The 20,458-nt window shown below is 37.4% G+C and overlaps 1 protein-coding gene across 2 annotated transcripts in view; it reads right to left on the bottom strand.

Moving 5' to 3' along the window:
• Positions 1-20,458, bottom strand: part of CNTNAP5 (contactin associated protein family member 5) — an 807,958-nt gene that overhangs the window by 165,297 nt on the left and 622,203 nt on the right. For both annotated transcript variants that reach the window (XM_019749551.2, XM_019749552.2), the window contains exon 14: positions 280-436. In XM_019749551.2, coding sequence (XP_019605110.2) covers positions 280-436 — 157 coding nt within the window. The remainder of the gene's footprint in view (positions 1-279; positions 437-20,458) is intronic.

Below are 20,458 nucleotides of genomic sequence, written 5' to 3'. Positions count from 1 at the left end.
CTAAATCACAAAGCTAAATATTACATATCATTTCTTTGTTTAAAATAGCTGGTTCAGAATATAAGGAGGCGATAATGGGACAAAGTGCTTTATGTTACAAACGTCAGTAAAAGCCGTAAAAGTACTAGCACTGGAAATTTTCAGTTAAAAACTATCACATTCCTTAAGGAGCCCAAGTTTATACTGAACGTCTCATCCATGTTCTTGTCTCTTAGGAGAAATGTTATGTGTCTATTAACGTGCTTCCTCCCCAACGGCAGAAATCATGATTCCCATTACCATTCATCCTTGTCAGCGTCACAATTGCAAAAGTGCCGAATATCCAGGCAAATCTCATCCAGGCCACATTCGCATTGTTGAACTCCAGGAGGAGCACCGCCCCAGTAAGGGTGCCTCTCCTTGGACCGCCCAATCCACCAGGTAAATGGCACTCCATCTAGAAAACAAGGGATTTCACAGGTCAGAGTGGAGCAAGCCTGGAATAGCACAGCAGGTAGCACAGAAACTAAAATAAAATGTCTTGAAGAATACACATCTATCCTTCCTCTCTGCTGTTCTTTCTTCCTCTCTCTCTCTCTCTCTCTCTCTCTCTCTCTCTCTCTGTCACTCCCTCTCTCTCTCTCTTCTTCCCTCCCTCCTTTTCTCCCTCCCTCCCTCCCTCTCTTTCTTTTTGTCTCTCTATTTCTTTCTGTGTTTTCTCTCTATATCTATATATCTATACATGTTTATATATATACATACATATACATAGGGTGCCAAAAAATGTATACACATTTTAAGAATGGAAAAAAAAACTGCATTGAAATTATGCTGATGGTAACCACTTTAAGTACTTCTTGTAATTGCAGAAGTCAAACGTGACTTGTGTTCATCTTTTGTTATTGGTTTATATCGAGTATTACATTTTAATCGTTTTTTTTTTTTTCCCTTTCTTAAAGCGTGTATACATTTTTTGGCGCCCTCTGTATATTTACAGATATCTATGTCTATATACATATGCACATATAACCAACACATTCATGGAAAGTATTTACTAGTAGGATATTGATTAATCACAATGTTCAGAGGCAGAATTACAAACTTAAATGATTACCAAATCAGACAAGTATCACAACTGAGTAAAGTGGGCCAGATTTCAGAGCAAAACATTTAATATATAGACACAAAAAATATATTTTTTTTGAAAATACCAAATGGAAAACAATCCTTCTGAACACCGTATTTAACACATATAAGGTTGGTCTGTAACCTCCAATTTCTGGTTTGCAAACTGATTTTGAGACTTGTCTTTGTCAATTTCTTCCCATGAAAAATTTTGTAAAATCCGTTGGAGATTTTTGTTTTTTTATGACTGGGAATACTTCAGTATATTAAATTATTATCCATAAGATGATAATGTATCCAAAACCACAAGTGTGTGCAAAGGTGGAGATGCTCAATACATCATTAGGCTGAATGGGGTTAGGTCTAGGTTCCCTTTGGAAATTGCTGTTTTGTTTCTGTTGAGTATACGTGTATAACAGCCACTTAATATATGTTTTGAAAATGAAAGAAATATTCATTAGGGTCCATTTTTTATAATTTGCCATTTTAAGTAGAATAATAATACAATACAATAATAATATATTCTGAGCATGCTACTATGGTGAAATTTTGTTTAGTCAGGATTTGATTTTTATACAGCTCCTGATTTACAAACATATAATTGACAAATTATGCATCTATACAAATAGCAGCAACTTTCCCTGAATTTCTTTCACTGCTAATGTCCCATGAAATTCACTGAGGCATGAAGGAAGAGAAATGCCAATGTGGATTTTCCAAGAATATGTAGGTCATGAGAAAAAGATGGCGAAGGTGCTGTGAAAACCACAAGTATCTTAGGGCTGGTTACCAGGGGCAGGCAGCCTGAAGGAGTATACTGACGGGAAATGTTACTCTTCTTTCTGCCTGAAATGTTAGTCAAGCCCATTTGTTATCTTTTAAAGCTAGAATTCCAGTTAGAGATGTCTGTTAGCCAGTGTCTTTTTAAAGAAAGAACTATTATAAATGGTGAATCCGTTTCCCTATTTTCAAACAACTATAAATCATTGAGCACTATTTCAAATGAATTGCTTGTTTTTTAAATCAGGGGTGTCAAAACTGCGGCCCGCGGGCCAACTGCGGTCCGCAATCCATTGTTAATTGGCCCGCAGAAAATTCCAAAAATATATTTAGTTTACTTTAATAAACCAGGTGAGGCAATACATACTTCACCTCGAGTGGCCTGGCAGTTTGTGTATTTTACCACGTATGGCCCTTGGTAAAAAACGTTGAAAAAAGTTTGGACACGTATGTTCTAAATCCTAACTCACATAAGCTGCACAAGTGGCCTAGAGAGATGGTGGGTTTATTCAGGGCATAAAGCTCTTTCAGGACTGGGGTAAGCTTAGGTGGATCTACTCAGTGTGTAAGTCCAGGAAACACAAGGGTAAACCATTGTGTGCTTGAATATGTTTGCCCATGTTGGCTTTGGGTCCAAAAAATGAGAAAGTATCTCTCTACCTTTCCCTTCATCTAGTGCTGCCCAGATCTCTCCCCCATAATCTAGAATCCATATCAAATAGTAAAGTTCAATGTTACCATGGACTATTTTTGTGTATGGGCTAAGCCAAGGTTGTAATCATATTAACAACATCATTATTAATGGTATGAGTTCTGGAAAACCAATTTGTGCAGAGCTCTGGTACATGTACCACCTTCTAGTAGTTTTACCAATTCTCATTTGGTGCTTTAAGCCCCTTAAAGTCCCATCAGCAGCCACAGGCTTTGTATTGTTTTGAATTGAGCAGTGTCTTATACCACGGAAGTTTGCTGCCCCCTTCTCATGTCTGCCAATACGATACAGGCTGCAAATTGTTTTAACTGATTGACTGTTAATGGTCAAGGAGAAAGGAAGGGGGGAAAAGAGAAAACACACACACACACACACATACACACACACACCCCACACACACACATTTGAAAGCAGAGGTTGGCTGCTAAATTTTCCTGTCAGATGTCCTCTCTTTATGTTTCATTCTCTGTGGAGTACTAGATGGAGCACAACACATGTGGAAACTGAGGATTAAAGGTGGGACATATTGGCCTTAATTCATGACTCTATAGATGTAGGTAGGGAGAGAATCTATACCCTAGCTGTGAATTTGGTCCATTGGAGAAATTGAATTTATTTTATCCTGATAGAAAGTTCTTTCAAAAATGAGAGAACAAAGCATCATATATACTATATATGTTACATATATATATAAAAATACTACATGTGATATATATATACCACATATATATAATGTATATTATATATACATATACACTGTATATATCTATATACTATATACATATATAGTATAATATATAATGTGTATTATAACATATTATATGTATATTATAATATATAATAGATCTTCAGTATAATATATACGTATATGTAATTTTATATACATATTACATATATTCATCCAGCAAATATTGCTGAAGATCTACAGTACTCCATAACTATTCTAGACACCTGGGCTAATTCACGTAAACACCAAAACAAATAAACAAGCAAGTTAAACATGCCCTCAAATATGTACAATGTAATTATGGGGAGTGGACAATAAAAATAATTAAATAATTTCAGTATTTAGAAAAGCATAGGGCTATAGAAACAATACTTTAGACCATGTAAGGGTAAGTTGTGTTGTGAAGAATTGGGTGCTACAATTTTAGGGTGGTCAGGGTAGAATTTTGTAAAAAAGATACATTCTGATCAATACTTAAAGGCAGGGAGGAATTTGCGTGGAGAAGAGCATACGGTCAATGTAAACGCCTGGAGTAAATCAAGGCGTTTCCTGATTTCTATCACCATTTTTTTTGTTTTGTTTTGTTTTTTAAATTAAATGTATATGAGTGATGTTGATTAGTAACATATATAATTTTCAGGTGTACAAGCTTATAATTTGACATCTGTACACTCTGTTGCATGCTCCCAACCCAAAGTCTAGTTTCCTCCATTACCATGTATTTGACCTTTATCCACGTCAACCTTCTGTCACCCTCAATCCCCTCTGGTAACCACCATTCAGTTGTCTCTACGTATGAGTATTTTTGTTAGTTTGTTTGTTACTTTTGTTTTCTATTCCACATATGAGTGAAATCATATTTTTTTGTCCTTTTTCATCTGACTTATTTCACGCTGCATAATATACTTAAGATCCATCCATGTTGTTGTAAATGGCAATATTTCATTTTTCTTATGGCTGAGTAGTATTCCATCTTGTATATATACCATATCTTCTTTATCCAATCATCCATCAGTGGAAACTTAGGTTGTGTCCTAATAAATGTTTTCATATTGTTTGAGTAAACACACAGAAGAGGAATTGCTGGATGATATCATACTTCCATTCTTAATTTTTTGAGAAACCTCCCTACAATTTTCCATAGTTTTTGCCTAACTTACATCTCCACCAACAGTGTATGAGGATTCTCTTTTTCTTACATCCTCTCTAACACTTCTTATTTCTTGTCTTTTTGATAATAGCCATTCTAAAGTGTGTGAAGTGGTATCTCATTGTACTTTGGTTTGCATTTTCCTATAAAATAGTGATGTTGAACATCATTTCATATGTCTGTTGGCTACCTGTATGTTTCCATGGAAAAGTGTCTGTCTATTCAGGTCCTCTGCCCAGTTTCTTTTAATCAAATTGTTTTATTTGTTGTTGAGTTGTGTGAACTCTTTATATATTTTGTATATTCTCCCCTAATTGGAGGTACCATTTGCAAATATCTTCTCCCATTTGGTTGGTTGCCTTTCTTTCTGTTTGTTTGTTTTTGATGGTTTATTTTGCTGTCCAGAAGCGGTTTAAATTGATTTAGTCTTACCTATTTATTTTTCCTTTTACTTCCCTTGTCTTTGGGTCAAGTTCACAAAAAGTCCTAAGTCAAAGTTCAATTTTAATTCCTGTTTTCTTTTATGTATTTTATTGTTTTACGTCATATATTCAAGTCTGTATTCCATTTTGAATTAATTTCTGTGTACTAAAGATAGCCGTCTAGTTTCATACTTTTGGCATGTGGCTGTCCAATTTTCCCAACACCATTTATTGAAGAGACTTTCCTTTCTCCATTGTATATTCATGGCTCTTTTATCAAAAATTAGTTGTCCATATATGTGTGAGTTTATTTCTGGGTTCTCTATTCCATTGGTCACTGTGTCTGTTTTTCTACCAATACCATGCTGTTTTGATTACTGTAGCTTTGTAGTATAGTTTGAAGTCAGGGAATGTGATACCTCTGGCTTTGTTCTTTCTTTCTCAGGATTGCTTTGGCTATTCAGCATCTTTTATGGTTCCATACAAACCTGAGGATATTTTGTTGTATTTCTGTGAAAAATGCCATCAGGATTTTGATAAGGATTGTATCGAATCTATAGATTGCTTTAGGTAATATGGGCATTTTAACAGCGTTAATTTTTCCAACCCATGAGTACAGAATATATTTCCATTTGTGTGTCTCCTTCAATTCCTTTCAACAATGTCTTGTAGTTTTTCATGTACAGGTCCTTCACCTCCTTTGTTAAGTTTATTCCTTGGTATTTTATTCATTTTTTTTTTTTGTGATTGTAAATGGGATTGTTTTCTTGATCTCTCTTTCTGATATTCCATTGTTAATACACAGAAATACAATAGATTTTGTATATTACTTTTATGTCCTGTAACTTAAGTGTATTTTTTAATTATTTCTAACTGTTGTTTTTTTGGTTTTGTTTTATTTTTTATTTTTGGTGGAGTCTTTCAGATTTTCTATATATAGAATCATGTCATCTGTAAACAGTGACAGTTTTAGCTCTTCCTTCCCAATGTGGGTTCCATTAATTTCTTTTTCTTGCATAATTGCTCTGACCAGGATTCCAGTACTGTGTTAATTAACAGAAGCAAGAGTGGTCATCCTTGTTTTGTTCCTGATCTTAAGCGTTTTTTTTTTTGTTTGTTTTTTGCCATTGAGTATGATATTAGCTAAGGGTGTTTTATATATGGCCTTGACTAGATTGAATTACTTTTCTTCTATACCCATTTTATTGAGTGTTGTTTTTTTTTAATCATAAAGGGATGTGGAATATTGTCAAATGCCTTTTCTGCATCTATTGCCATGATCATATGGTTTTTATCTTTTATTTTGTTAACATATTTTCTAGCATTTATTTTCAGATGTTAAACCTCCTTGCATTCCTTGCATCCCTCTTGATCATGATGTGTGAATTCGGACAATTAAGTTTGTGAATTTTCCACCGTGCGCTTATGCGGTGGAAATTTCACAAACCTAATGCACTGACCGGCATATTATCCTTTTAATGTGTGGTTATATTAGATTTAACAGTGCTTTGTTTTGGATTTTTGCGTCTGTGTTCATCAAAGATATTGGCCTGCAATTTTCTTTTCTTCGTCTTTTTTTTTTTTTGTGTGTGTGTGTGTGATGTCCTTTTCTGTTTTTGGTATCAGGGTAATCTTGGCCTCATAAAATGAGTTAGGAAGTATTCCCTCTTCTTTAATATTCTGGAAAAGTTTGAGAAGGAATGGTATTAAATCTTTGAATATTTAGTAGAATTAAACAGTGAATAAATCTAATCCCAGATATTTCTTTTTTGGGAGGTTCCTAATTACTGTTTCAATTTCCTTGATAGCGATGAGTCTATTTGGGTTTTCTAAACCTTTATGACTTATTGTAGGAAGGTTGTATACTTCTAAGAATGTGTCTATTTCTACTAGCTTGTACAATTTTGTGGCATATAACATTTCAGATTACTCTTGTACAATCCTTTGCATTTTTGTGTTATCTGTTGTAACTTCTCTTTCATTTCTGGTTTTATTTGATTATTTTCTCTTTTTTACCTTAGTGTGTCTAGCTAGAGGTTTGTCAATTTTATTTATGTTTTTCAAAAAAACAGATATTCATTCCATTAACTTTTTCTACTTTCTTTTTTTTTTTCTTTTTTTTTCTTTTTTTTTCTGTTCTTTATTTTTTTCTGCTCTGATTTTTATTATTCCCTTCCTTCTACTGACTTTGGGCTTTGTTTGTTCTTATTTTTCTATTTTTTTATGGTGTAATGTTATATTTGCCGCTTTCTCCCTTTCAGTCTGTTAGTAATTGCTTTATATAGTTTGGTGCTCTCAAGTTGGGTGCATATACACTGATAAGTTGTATATATTCTTCATGAATTGTCCCCTTAATCATTCTAAAATGTCCATCTTTGCTCTTGTTACCTTTAAAAAAAATCTTGAAATCTAATTTGTCTAAGTACAGCTCTAGCTGCTTTTCTCTGGCTGCCATTGCTTGTAGTATAATCTCCACTCCTTCACTGAGAGCCTGCGTTTGTCTTTGGGGCTGAGACGAGTCTTCTGAAGGAAACATATTGTTGGGTCTTGTTTTTCAATCCATCCTGCAACATTGTGCCTTTTTATTGGTAAGTTCAATCCATTTGTATTTAGGGTGATTACTGATATATGAGGACTTACTACAGCCATTTTATCTTATGTTTTCTGGTTTCTCTGTATCTCCATTGTTTCTTCTCCCTTGTGTTTCTGTTTGATGGTTTCCTATGATTTTTTTTTCTCTAATTGCTCTTTATTTTATGTTTTGTGTCTCAGCTCTGGATTTTGTTTTGTGGTTACCATTAAGTTTGTTATAAAATGTCTCATATATACAATGAACTTTTTTCTGAGTACAACTTATCTTCATTCACCCATATACATTCGGTCCTTTTCTTCTTCCCTTTTATGTTGTTATTGTCACAAATTATCCCTTTTTGTGTTTTGCGTTCATTACCACATTGCAGTAGTTATACTTATTTTTTAATGCTTGTATTCCCTTTAAATTTTATGGTATAATTGTTTAACATCCTATTCTGAAGTAAAGTGGCATCATCCTGCTTTGTCTATCATCTTATGCAAAGATGCATACACTTTTGTCCGTTGATTTTGTAGCCAGCAACTTTACTGTATTCGTTGATTGTTTCTAATAGCTTTTTGGTGGAGTCTTTAGGGTTTTCTATATATAGCATCATGTCATCTGCAAAGAGTGATAATTTAACTTCTTCATTCCCAATTTGGATGCCTTTTATTTCTTTCTCTTGCCTGATTGCTCTGGCAAGGACTTTAACACTATGTTGAAAAGCAGAGGTGATAGGGGACATCCCTGTCGTGTTCCTGAACGTAGAGCAAAGGGCTTCAGTTTTTCTCCATTAATTATGAGATTAGCAGAGGGCTTGTCATATATGGCCTTTATTATGTTAAGGTATTTTCCTTCTATACCCATTTTATTAAGTGTTTTAATCATAAATGGATGTTGTATCTTGTCAAATGCTTTTTCTGCATCAATTGATATAATCATATGATTTTTGTCCTTTATTTTGTTTATGTGATGTATCACATTGATGGATTCTTGGATGTTGAACCATCCTTGTGCCCGGGGATGAACCCCACTTGGTCGTGATGAATAATCTTTTTAATGCATTGTTGTATTCGATTTGCTAGAATTTTATTTAGGATTTTTGCATCGGTATTCATTAGAGATATTGGTCTGTAGTTTTCTTTTTTTGTGCTGTCCTTACCAGGTTTTGGTATCAGGGTAATGTTGGCCTCAAAAAATGAGTTAGGGAGTACTGTCTCTTCTTCAATTTTTTGGAAGAGTTTGTGCAGAATTGGTATTAGATCCTCTTTGAAGGTTTGGTAGAATTCACTAGTGAAGCCATCTGGTCCCGGACTTTTGCTTTTGGGAAGGTTTTGGATGACTGATTCAATTTCGTTACTGGTGATCGGTCTGTTTAGATTTTCCAGTTCTTCATGGTTCAGCCTTGGAAGGCTATATGTTTCTAAGAACTTGTCCATTTCTTCTAGGTTGTTGAATTTGGTGGCATATAGTCCTTCATAGTATTCTTGGATGATCCTTTGTATTTCTGTGGTGTCCGTGATAACTTCCCCTTTTACGTTTCTGATTTTGTTAATCAGTGTCTTCTCTCTTTTATCTTAGTAAGTCTAGCCAAGGGTTTGTCAATTTTGTTAATCTTTTCAAAGAACCAGCTCTTTGTCACATTAATTTTTTCTATTGTCTTTTTGTTCTCTATTTCATTTATTTCTGCTTTAATTTTTATTATTTCCTTTCTTCTGCTGACCTTGGGTTTTACTTGTTCTTCTTTTTCTAGTTCTTTAAGGTGTAACATGAGGTTATTTATTTGGGAGTTTTCTTGTTTCTTGAGATAGGCCTGTAATGAGATAAATTTCCCTCTTAAAACTGCTTTCGCTGCATCCCAGAAATTTTGGTAGGATGTATTTTCATTGTCATTTGTTTCTATGTATCTTTTGATCTCTCCTCTAATTTCTTCTTTGACCCAGTCCTTCTTTAAAAGTATGTTGTTTAATCTCCATGTATTTGTGTTTTTCCGCTTTCTTTTTACAGTTGATATCCAATTTCAAAGCCTTGTGATCAGAGAATATGCATGGTATGATTTCAATCTTCTTAAATTTGTTGAGACTGATTTTATGTCCCAATATATGGTCTATCCTTGAGAATGTTCCATGTACACTAGAAAAGAATGTATAGTCTGATGTTTTAGGATGAAGTGCTCTATAAATGTCAATTATGTCCATTTCATCTAATGTGTCATTTAGGGCTACTATTTCGTTATTTATTTTCTGTTTGGATGATCTATCCATAGCTGTCAATGATGTATTTAAGTCCCCTAGTATAATTGTGTTTTGGTCAATTTCTCCCTTTAGTTCTGTTAGTAGTTGCTTGGTGTATTTCGGTGCTCCCTGATTGGGGGCATAAATATTGATGACTGTTATGTCTTCTTGTTGTACAGTCCCTTCACCATTATGAAATGTCCATCTTTATCTCTTGTTATCTTTTTCACCTTGAAGTCTGTTTCATCTGATATCATTATGGCTACACCTGATTTTCTCTGGGTACCATTTGCTTGGAGTGTCAATTTCCACCCTTTCACTTTGAGTCTATGCTTGTCCTTGTAGCTGAGATGTGTCTCTTGGAGACAGCATATGGTTGGGTTTAGTTTTTTGATCCAATCTGCTACTCTGTGCCTTTTTATTGGTGAGTTCAGTCCATTTACATTTAGGGTGATTATTGATATGTGAGGATTTCCTGTCATTCTATCTTTAGTTTTCTGGTAAGGCTGTGTCTCCATTGTTTCTTTGCCTTTTGTTGTTGTCTATTATTTCTGTGTGGTGGTATTCTATGATGTTTCCCTCTGTTTCTTCTTTTATTTCAGTATATATTTCAGTTCTGGATTTTTTTTGAGTGGTTACCCTTAAGTTTATGTAAAAGAAAGTTTGATATTTAGAGTATTCCATTTTCTTCAGCACGCTTACTTTCTCCATTCCCATATTCGGTTCAGGCCTTTACTCTCCCCTTTTTGAGTTTTGGTTGCCACAAATTGTCCCTGTTGATGGTGGTCGAATAGCCTCCTTTAGTATTTCTTGTAGTGCAGGTCGTGTATTAGAAAATTCCCTCAGCTTCTGTATGTCTGGAAAGGTCTTTATTCCTCCTTCATATCTAAAGGATATCTTTGCTGGATATATTATTCTTGGCTCATGATTTCTCTCTTTCAATAGTTTGAATATTTGGTTCCACTCCTCCTGGCTTGTAGAGTTTCTGCTGAAAAATCTGATGATAATCTAATGGGCTTTCCTTTGTAAGTTACCGTCTTCTTTTCCCTGGCTGCCTTGAGGATTCTTTCTTTGTCGTTGATTTTAGACAGCTTCAATACAATGTGCCTTGGAGAAGGCCTGTTGGGATTGAGGTAACTAGGTGTTCTATTTGCTTCTTGGATTCGAGGGTCCAGTTCTGTCCACAAATTTGGGAAGTTCTCATCGACAATTTGTTTGAATATATTCTCTGTTCCCTTCTCTCTTTCTTCTCCTTCTGGTATGCCCATTATTCTTATATTGCTCTTTCTGATGGAGTCAGAAAGTTCTTGTAAAGTTCTTTCATTTCTTTTAAGTCTCAAGTCTCTTTCTTCTTCTCTCTGTGTCATTTCCAGGTTTCTATCTTCGATGTCACTGATTCTTTCCTCCATCTGGTCAACTCTACTACCTAAGCTGGTTATTTCATTCTTAATTTCTTCTATTGAGTTCTTAATCTCCAGAAATTCTATTTGGTTCTTTTTAAGATTTCAATCTCTTTGTAAAATGCTCATGCTGTACTTTGATTGAGTTTCTGAGTTCCTTTAACTGCCTATCTGTGTTTTCTTGTATCTCGTTGAGTTTTTTCAGAACTGCAATCTTGAATTCTCTGTCATTTAAGTCACATATTTCTGTATCTTTAAGTGCCTTCTCTGGAGATTTTTCACTTTCTTTCTGAGCTATCTTGTTGCCTTGGTTATTCATGGCGATTACTGGTTTACTATTTCTCTTCCTAGACATCTACAGGAGTGGCTTCTGCAACAGGTTGATAGAAAGCGGTCTTTCTTTTGTTTGCCAGTACTTGTTGGTAGAATGTTTTATTATTTCTCCAACTGCAACTTATTTTCCTTCTCCCACACAGTAGTGCTATGTTTTCTCTGCACTATTCCAACTTCTCACACAATGGGGGGATTCCCTGGGAGACGGGCTTCTCCTCTGTTAATAGTTCGTATAGGTCACAGGGTGCAGTGTGCCCGTGGGTATGCGGAGAGCTTTTGATGTTCCAAAGCTCTTCCAGCTCCTGATTCAGAGCCCGTAGGTTTCAGCAGTTCTGTTTACTCCTGCAGGGATCCGCCCAGATAGGTGGGGTCAGGGGCGGGGTGAGTTGTGAGAGGTGGCCCAGAGCAATGGCGGCAACCACCACCACAGCCCGTCCTGCTTCCACAGCTCTCTCCCCTTTGCTGGAACTAGTTGGGCTGTGAAATTGTGTTTGCAGTCCACAGTTCTCAAAACAGCAAATTTTCTGTTGTTTTGATCTGACACTGCTACTGTTTCGCTTTTAGCACCAGGCAGGTGGGGGCGGGGCGAGCTCTGGGAGGGGAGGGAGGGGGCGGCTAGTCTCAGTGCCTAAGGCTCCGTTCTCTGCGCAGTGCGGGCTTAAACCACCGTTTTCAGCCTTCTTCCCTCAGTCTTTTCTCCGAGGTCTCTGCCGTGAGGGTTGGGTTCAGCCGTGTTATATGCTGTCCCCTCAGCCCTGTGGAGCCCTGGCGGAGCCCTAGCAGTCCGAGTTCTTCCCTCTCCCGCAGCTGCGGTAGTTCCGGGAAGCAGCGAGCTCGGAGCACTGAGCTGGGTCTGCGTCCTGCGCCCGCGCGTCTCCGTCTCCGCGCGCTTCTCCCTTTCCTCCTCCTCCCTCCACTCGCGCGAATCTCCCACCTGTAGGTGATTTCAGTCGGTAGTGGGCCTCTTCGTGTTGCCTGTGTGCTGTGCAGGGACTCCTTTGTGGAGTTTTTGTTGTTTGATTCGTTGTAAATTCCAGGGGAGCTTTACAGAGGCTCACCTCACGCTGCCATTTTTCCGGAAGTCCGATCATATGGTTTTTATCTTTTATTTTGTTAACATATTTTCTAGCATTTATTTTCAGATGTTAAACCTCCTTGCATTCCTTGCATCCCTCTTGATCATGATGTGTGAATTCGGACAATTAAGTTTGTGAATTTTCCACCGTGCGCTTATGCGGTGGAAATTTCACAAACCTAATGCACTGAGCGGCATAGTATCCTTTTAATGTTTGGTTATATTAGATTTAACAGTGCTTTGTTTTGGATTTTTGCGTCTGTGTTCATCAAAGATATTGGCCTGCAATTTTCTTTTCTTCGTCTTTTTTTGTGTGTGTGTGTGTGTGTGTGTGTGTGTGTGTGTGATGTCCTTTTCTGTTTCTGGTATCAGGGTAATCTTGGCCTCATAAAATGAGTTAGGAAGTATTCCCTCTTCTTTAATATTCTGGAAAAGTTTGAGAAGGAATGGTATTAAATCTTTGAATATTTAGTAGAATTAAACAGTGAATAAATCTAATCCCAGATATTTCTTTTTTGGGAGGTTCCTAATTACTGTTTCAATTTCCTTGATAGCGATGAGTCTATTTGGGTTTTCTAAACCTTTATGACTTATTGTAGGAAGGTTGTATACTTCTAAGAATGTGTCTATTTCTACTAGCTTGTACAATTTTGTGGCATATAACATTTCAGATTACTCTTGTACAATCCTTTGCATTTTTGTGTTATCTGTTGTAACTTCTCTTTCATTTCTGGTTTTATTTGATTATTTTCTCTTTTTTACCTTAGTGTGTCTAGCTAGAGGTTTGTCAATTTTATTTATGTTTTTCAAAAAAACAGATATTCATTCCATTAACTTTTTCTACTTTCTTTTTTTTTTTTTTTTTTCTGTTCTTTATTTTTTTCTGCTCTGATTTTTATTATTCCCTTCCTTCTACTGACTTTGGGCTTTGTTTGTTCTTATTTTTCTATTTTTTTATGGTGTAATGTTATATTTGCTGCTTTCTCCCTTTCAGTCTGTTAGTAATTGCTTTATATAGTTTGGTGCTCTCAAGTTGGGTGCATATACACTGATAAGTTGTATATATTCTTCATGAATTGTCCCCTTAATCATTCTAAAATGTCCATCTTTGCTCTTGTTACCTTTAAAAAAAAATCTTGAAATCTAATTTGTCTAAGTACAGCTCTAGCTGCTTTTCTCTGGCTGCCATTGCTTGTAGTATAATCTCCACTCCTTCACTGAGAGCCTGCGTTTGTCTTTGGGGCTGAGACGAGTCTTCTGAAGGAAACATATTGTTGGGTCTTGTTTTTCAATCCATCCTGCAACATTGTGCCTTTTTATTGGTAAGTTCAATCCATTTGTATTTAGGGTGATTACTGATATATGAGGACTTACTACAGCCATTTTATCTTATGTTTTCTGGTTTCTCTGTATCTCCATTGTTTCTTCTCCCTTGTGTTTCTGTTTGATGGTTTCCTATGATTTTTTTTTTTTCTCTAATTGCTCTTTATTTTATGTTTTGTGTCTCAGCTCTGGATTTTGTTTTGTGGTTACCATTAAGTTTGTTATAAAATGTCTCATATATACAATGAACTTTTTTCTGAGTACAACTTATCTTCATTCACCCATATACATTCGGTCCTTTTCTTCTTCCCTTTTATGTTGTTATTGTCACAAATTATTCCTTTTTGTGTTTTGCGTTCATTACCACATTGCAGTAGTTATACTTATTTTTTAATGCTTGTATTCCCTTTAAATTTTATGGTATAATTGTTTAACATCCTATTCTGAAGTAAAGTGGCATCATCCTGCTTTGTCTATCATCTTATGCAAAGATGCATACACTTTTGTCCTTTTGTTTCCAGTAAAAGAACTCTTTCAACATTTCTTGTAATGCAGGATTGTGGTGGTAAATCCTCTCTGCTTTTGTTCGAAATAAACCTCAATTTCTCCTTCATATCTAAAGTATAACTTTGCTAGATATATTAATTTTGACTGGTCATTTCTGTCTTTCAATATTTTGAATACTTCCTTTCACTCTCTGCTGGCTTGGAAGGTTCTTATTGAAAAATCTAATGTTAATCTAATGGCATATCTTTGTGGGTTATTCTCTCCCTACTCCCTAACCCCCGGCTAACTTGATAATTCTTTCTCTGTCATTAACCTTTGACGATTTTAATATAATGTGTTTTGGAGAAGGTCTTTTTGGTTTGAGAGAGTTAAATGTTCTATTGGATTCTTGTATTTGAATGTCTAACTCCTTCCATACATTTTAGAAGTTCTCATCAATTGTTTCTATGAATAGACTCTCTGTCCCATGCTCCCTTTCATCTTCTGGTATACCCATTACCTAATGGAGTCAGTTTATTCTTGTGTTTGCTTTACCTGAACCACTGGCACCTCCAGAATCTTGGTGGGGAGGTGGGGCTTAAGTTTTGGAAAATGCCACATATTTCCCAGGGTGGTGGTCATCCCTTTGTACCCGGTTTGTCCTAGTCTCAGAGTACCACTCCCAGTACGGGATATGGCGGATGATGGGGCTCTGGATCTGTGCGCTCCAGGTGTTGCCTGCTTGTTACCAATGGCTACCAGCCACACTGTGCTAACCAAGGCATGTCAGCTGCCTCAACCAAATCCAACCTCTACCAGGTTCCACTGCAATGGGGTGAGTACAGGAGGTAGATCATAATTTTGCAGCTGTGCCTCTTTGTCAATAATGGCCATTGCAAGCGCATAGCTTTGCCTTCCTGCCAGCAATGGCTACTGCAAGTAGCCTTGACTCTCTGCCAGCAATGCATACCTCAAATGACCTTGTCACTCTACCAGCAATGGACACCACAAGCTGCTTTGCCTCTCTGCCAGCAATGGACATCACTAGCTGCTTTGCTTCTCTGAAAGCAATTGCTACCATAAGTCTGCCGCATCTCCACCCCTGCCAAAGGGATTTGATGCAAGGGGAGTTGAATTTTCAGGCAGGAATGTTGCTTCTGCCCTTCTTATTCTCCAGGACACAGTGTGAGAGCTGCAACCAGACTCCTCCACTACTACTATATCAGCGGGGCCTGCAGCATGTTCTGAATTGTATAGGCAGCCACCATCTCTGCCCCGCCCCTTGTTCTACCTTCCCTGCTCATTCCTGTGCTCCCACCTGTCTCAGATGTGTTTGTGTGTTGAGAAGAGGATCCTTTGTTGAATTACAGTTGTGCAATATTTTGTGTTTAAGAGGGGATACAAAGAGGTCTTCTACTCTGCCATAATGCTGATATCACCCTATCCCCAAGTTTTTAACAGCAATTTTCAAAATTTTGAGGAAGCTCTAATAGGAAGTTTTAACAGAAAAAAAAAAAAAAAGAAAAAAAAAAGGTAGTAAAAACTGGCAAAATAGAACTTACATTAGTCAGTTTTTTTGTTGCAAACTAAGAATTCACTCTGACAATTTCTAGGTAAAGGTGTTTATTAGAAAGATACCAGGCTGCACAGAACCATGGCCATGGAAGAAATGAGCTTTAGGTTAATGGGATAACCATGTTGCCAAACTAGCCTGATGAGGGAACCCGCCTAGTTTGCTGCACCAGATCCATCAAACATCAGGAGACCTACTCAGCTGAAGCAGATATGCTGCTGGCACCACAGCCTCTTCTCTATAAGGATCTCAGGCCAGCAAGCCCTGTCACCCCGCAGAGAGATGTTTCTGTGGTGCCTGCAAGAGCAGAGCAGAATTTCCCCGGAGAGCCTGCTGCCCAGTGCTCACCTCCCAGTCAGAGCCTTAGATGAGTGGTCTGATTGGTGAAGCATAAATAACATCCTGTATCTCCGCTGGAGGGATCCTGGGGATTTAAATTCTGACTTCACTGCAGAGGCAGGCCTCACAATGTGTATTTTCACTAACACTCAAAGGCTACTCAAAAGCAGATGAGCAGGCACGGATAAGATACATGTCTGTCGTGGAGCCAAACAGACACTTAGGATCACTTAATGGATCGGTACTTTAAACTTCTGAAATCTCAATTTCTTGCATAAAATTGGGTTATCAATCCACAGATCTACATCATGAGAAGTTTCTGATTAACAGAGGAGTCTGAGGTGTGCGTGTGTGTTAGCCTGGGGGACACAATATTTTTGGGTTGACAGTCAGGTGACCTCACACAGAGCAGAATGGGGAAGAGTAGTTGCATCCTGCAGCTGCCTACACCATGGGTCGATCCACAGTGAAAGAAACCTCCGCACAGTTTGTGCTTCTGGGGGCCTAAGGCTCTAGGGTTTCAGAGGCCAGCCCCTTGGAAAGGAAGCAGTGTTTTCATACACAGCCCCAGCAGTGACATACATCACAAGAACTTCCATTAAAGCGGCCAGGAGAAGAATTTTGGGAGGTGTCGGTACCCCTAGAGGACTGCACCAGGAACTCTGCAGCAGACCTTGAGGCCTCAGAGGCACTGAGGTCTCCAGTACGCAGGATATAGAAAACACCACTGAAGAACTGCTTTAATTTGTATTATTACTATGCATTTGGAATTATTATTGTCCTGTGACCTCAAGTCATATACAATCAAGGTTTGGGGAAATTCAGGTTACATATACATTTAAAAATAAATAAACAAAAAGTCTTCCTAAGCAAGTATGTAGCTCAGAGTGAATGACTTCAGCCTATGGCAATAAATGGCAACAGGAGGTGATCATTTTCCCTTTGTTAATCCAAATAGAATATCACCAAACAAAGGCCAATCATATTTATCATGAGGTTTATAAAAATGACCGTAGGAAACATTACTGAGCATGTGCAGGTTTCAGGCAGTATTCTAGCATGCTCTGCATACATTAACCCATTTAATAATCATAACTCTCCTGTTACGTAGGTACTATCATCCTTCACTTTCAAGATAGAGAAGGAAGAGAAGGATTAAATAACTGTGACGAGGCTGGACTCCAGAAAGTTCAGAGTCAGAATATGAATCCAGAAATTCTTGCCCAAGAGTCTCTGGGCTGAACTCATATTATGCCTCTGTGGTGTGATACGTGGGAATATAATTCATGATTGAAAAACTTAGGGCCTTTCAGAAAAATATGTATGGGTGGATTTAAGTGATAAGAAATAACTTAAAAATCGCAAGTGTTGGATAAGTTTTTATATTCGCTAAAATAAAGACAACACAATAAATAAAAATATCTAACTTTTTATTGATTTATACACAATAATAATGCCACAATAATAATAATTTAATGTTAGCATTTCTTGCTAGGACTTTTTCAGATTTCCCCACCCAGGTTTCAAGGAGATAACCATGAGTGTTTGATTTTGTTGTAAATAACATGCAAACTGAGAGGTACAGTGTATACCCTATAGCTGGACTTCCTTTTAAATGTGCAGTGCCTTTCTGAGTTTTTACTCAGAGATTTTTATGCCGTTTACTAGGACCTCATTGTTCCCCAAGTTTTAAAATGGCTAAAGTATTTGACAAACAAATTAAGACAGAAACTTATGCAGGACCGTCATTTACACTACTTGGCATAGCACCCTACACAGGGTACTATGTAGCCTGAGGTCTGTCCATAATAACTCCTTACCAGGGTACTTCCCTCAGGTCATTTCAGCACAGCCAGGCCCTTTCCTTCTTAATCAGAGCAGCGCTGAAGTCAAAGGCTAGCACTCTTTCTCCAGTGCTGGGCCCCAATGCAGAAACTTCTAGGTGCACTTTACCTCCTATTTAGATTGCCAGCCCATAAGTTCCTATTATTCTAATTATCCTCAAGGTGATAATGCAAAATAAACTTGGGAAAGAATTCTCAAAATGGAATCAAAGACAGCTGAAAACAAACTCTGCACATTGTAGACTTATAAAGGGAATTTGAGTTTGGGGAGGAAGTGTGAGAGAGAGAGAGAGAGAGAGAGAGAGAGAGAGAGAGAGAGAGAGAGAGAAGACGAAAGAGGAGCAATATCCTCATCCTCACTTTTGACCTCAGAAATCTGAGCTCATATTAACTTCTCTGTGAACAGTTTCAGAAAAGTATTATATCTGAATTTAAAACATCACAAAGGTCAAATCTAGGAATTTTGCTAATGAGCACATCTGAAGCACACCCTCCTGACTCTGAGTTTCCCTCCAGTGACACATTTACATGTTACCCACAGTTCAAGGAGAGAAAAATCACAATAAGTTTTATCGAACACCTAGGTATCAACCCAACCTGTCAATACTTGATTTAAGTTATAATTTTCCTAATATAAGAAATTCAGAAGAAAACATGAAGCCGTACAGCTGCACGATTTCATGACTTAATGACTATGAGATGTTGAACAGAATTCAACTTCGAGATCATTCTTTAATCTTGCAACATTTAAATTAAAGTGTGGATAACCTGGGAAGCAGTAAGCACAACAGTCTCCCAGTGAAACAATAGCTACAGCCAAGAGAATTTGCCCTGTTCTCACTGCGGCAAACAGCTCAAGCATAATTCCAAACAAAACAAGAACAGTGCTGCAAAGTTCTGTAAATTTGTAGACATGTTTCTACTTTGTGGAGCACACGTTGTCACCGATTGTCTCTATTTTATTTCTAAAGTTTACAAATAGTGTGCTCATAGCCTTAGTTCTGGTAAACTCAATATGCCCAAAAGAAGAGTTTGGGTTCTCTTGTCTCTTTTATGACTTCAAAAATGTTTATGGTGATCAGTAAATACACGCTATAGTGGATCAATGGGAATAGCAAACAACCCTGCCCCATTAATATTAGACATAGTCTCACTATTTGCTTTGCCACTTGGGATGTGGACAGAAATGGCGATATGTCAGTTCAGGGTCTAGACCTTACGAGGCACGCATGTTTCCATTTGACCCTGAGGAATTTCCCTGACACGACCATGAGAACATGTCCCAGTCACAGCCCACTCCAGCGTGGGCCTCAGAATGTGGCACCTGAAGCACATCTTCCCACCTGAGGCACAAACGTGAGTACAAGCACTGAATGTTGTATGCCACAGAGCTTTTGCAACTGGCTCTAGAGCTTTATTGTGATGACAACAACTGATAAAATACAAATTAGATATCAACCACATAAAAATTCTGTAGGGATCATAAGGAAGTAAATAGAATGATCGATGATGGCCCTGCTTTCAAGGTATCTACAATCTGGTTGTAAACATAAATAAAGAGGCATATAGGTGGATGAGGAAAATAAAGAGAAATATAAATTCTGTTTGGACCTGACTAATTATCTATCTGCTGGCCCACAAGTGGAAGCAGTTATAGCAGGCATTTTAGCATTTGCTTAAGAAGTCACTCCTAGAACCCTGCTCCAGTTTTCCCCCCACAAACTCCTTACTTGAAGCCAATCTGGGTTCACTCTCAGCCTGTTCCAGCTTAGTTCTAGTCACTGACAGTGTAACCCTCACATACTTATCCATGTCATGCATGGTGATTGCATCTTCCTGCAATTGAGATAGCAGTTCTCCCCAGTGGTGCTACTGCTGGCTCGTCTATACTAGGCTCGTTGCCTCCCACCCATGTATTTAGTTAGAAATTCTGCAGAGAACTTTTGACAATCAATTCCCATGGCTGATCATTTGACTGTCACCTGTCACAACTTCCATCCATAGGGTGCCACAAGATTTAAAGTTTTATATAAATATAAATGATACCTACATAAATGATTTATAAGACAATGTAATTAAATATAACAATATAAATTATTTTATATGCATATATATGTATATATGCTGTGCGAAGGTCATGGTGTGATATCCCAGTAACATAAATTTTAATAGACTTTTACTGCCCCAAAGGAGCTTATAACATTTAGGTGAAGAAGTATGTGTACAGAGCTAAGAGAAATGCAAGTCAGGATGAGATTAGGGCCAAAAGAGGGCAGTTAATAAAACCCTAGGGAAGTCCAGAATCAGATCCTATGAATTATGTCCGGGAGTCCTGAGAAAGATTTCAAGGAATAGCGACATTTGATTGGAAGTTTGGTTTGAGG

Source organism: Rhinolophus sinicus, linkage group LG01 (assembly GCF_036562045.2).
Source record: "Rhinolophus sinicus isolate RSC01 linkage group LG01, ASM3656204v1, whole genome shotgun sequence".
Taxonomy (NCBI): Eukaryota; Metazoa; Chordata; class Mammalia; order Chiroptera; family Rhinolophidae; genus Rhinolophus; species Rhinolophus sinicus.
The sequence above is the reverse complement of the archived record's forward strand: the minus strand, read 5'-3'. Positions and strand labels throughout refer to the sequence as shown.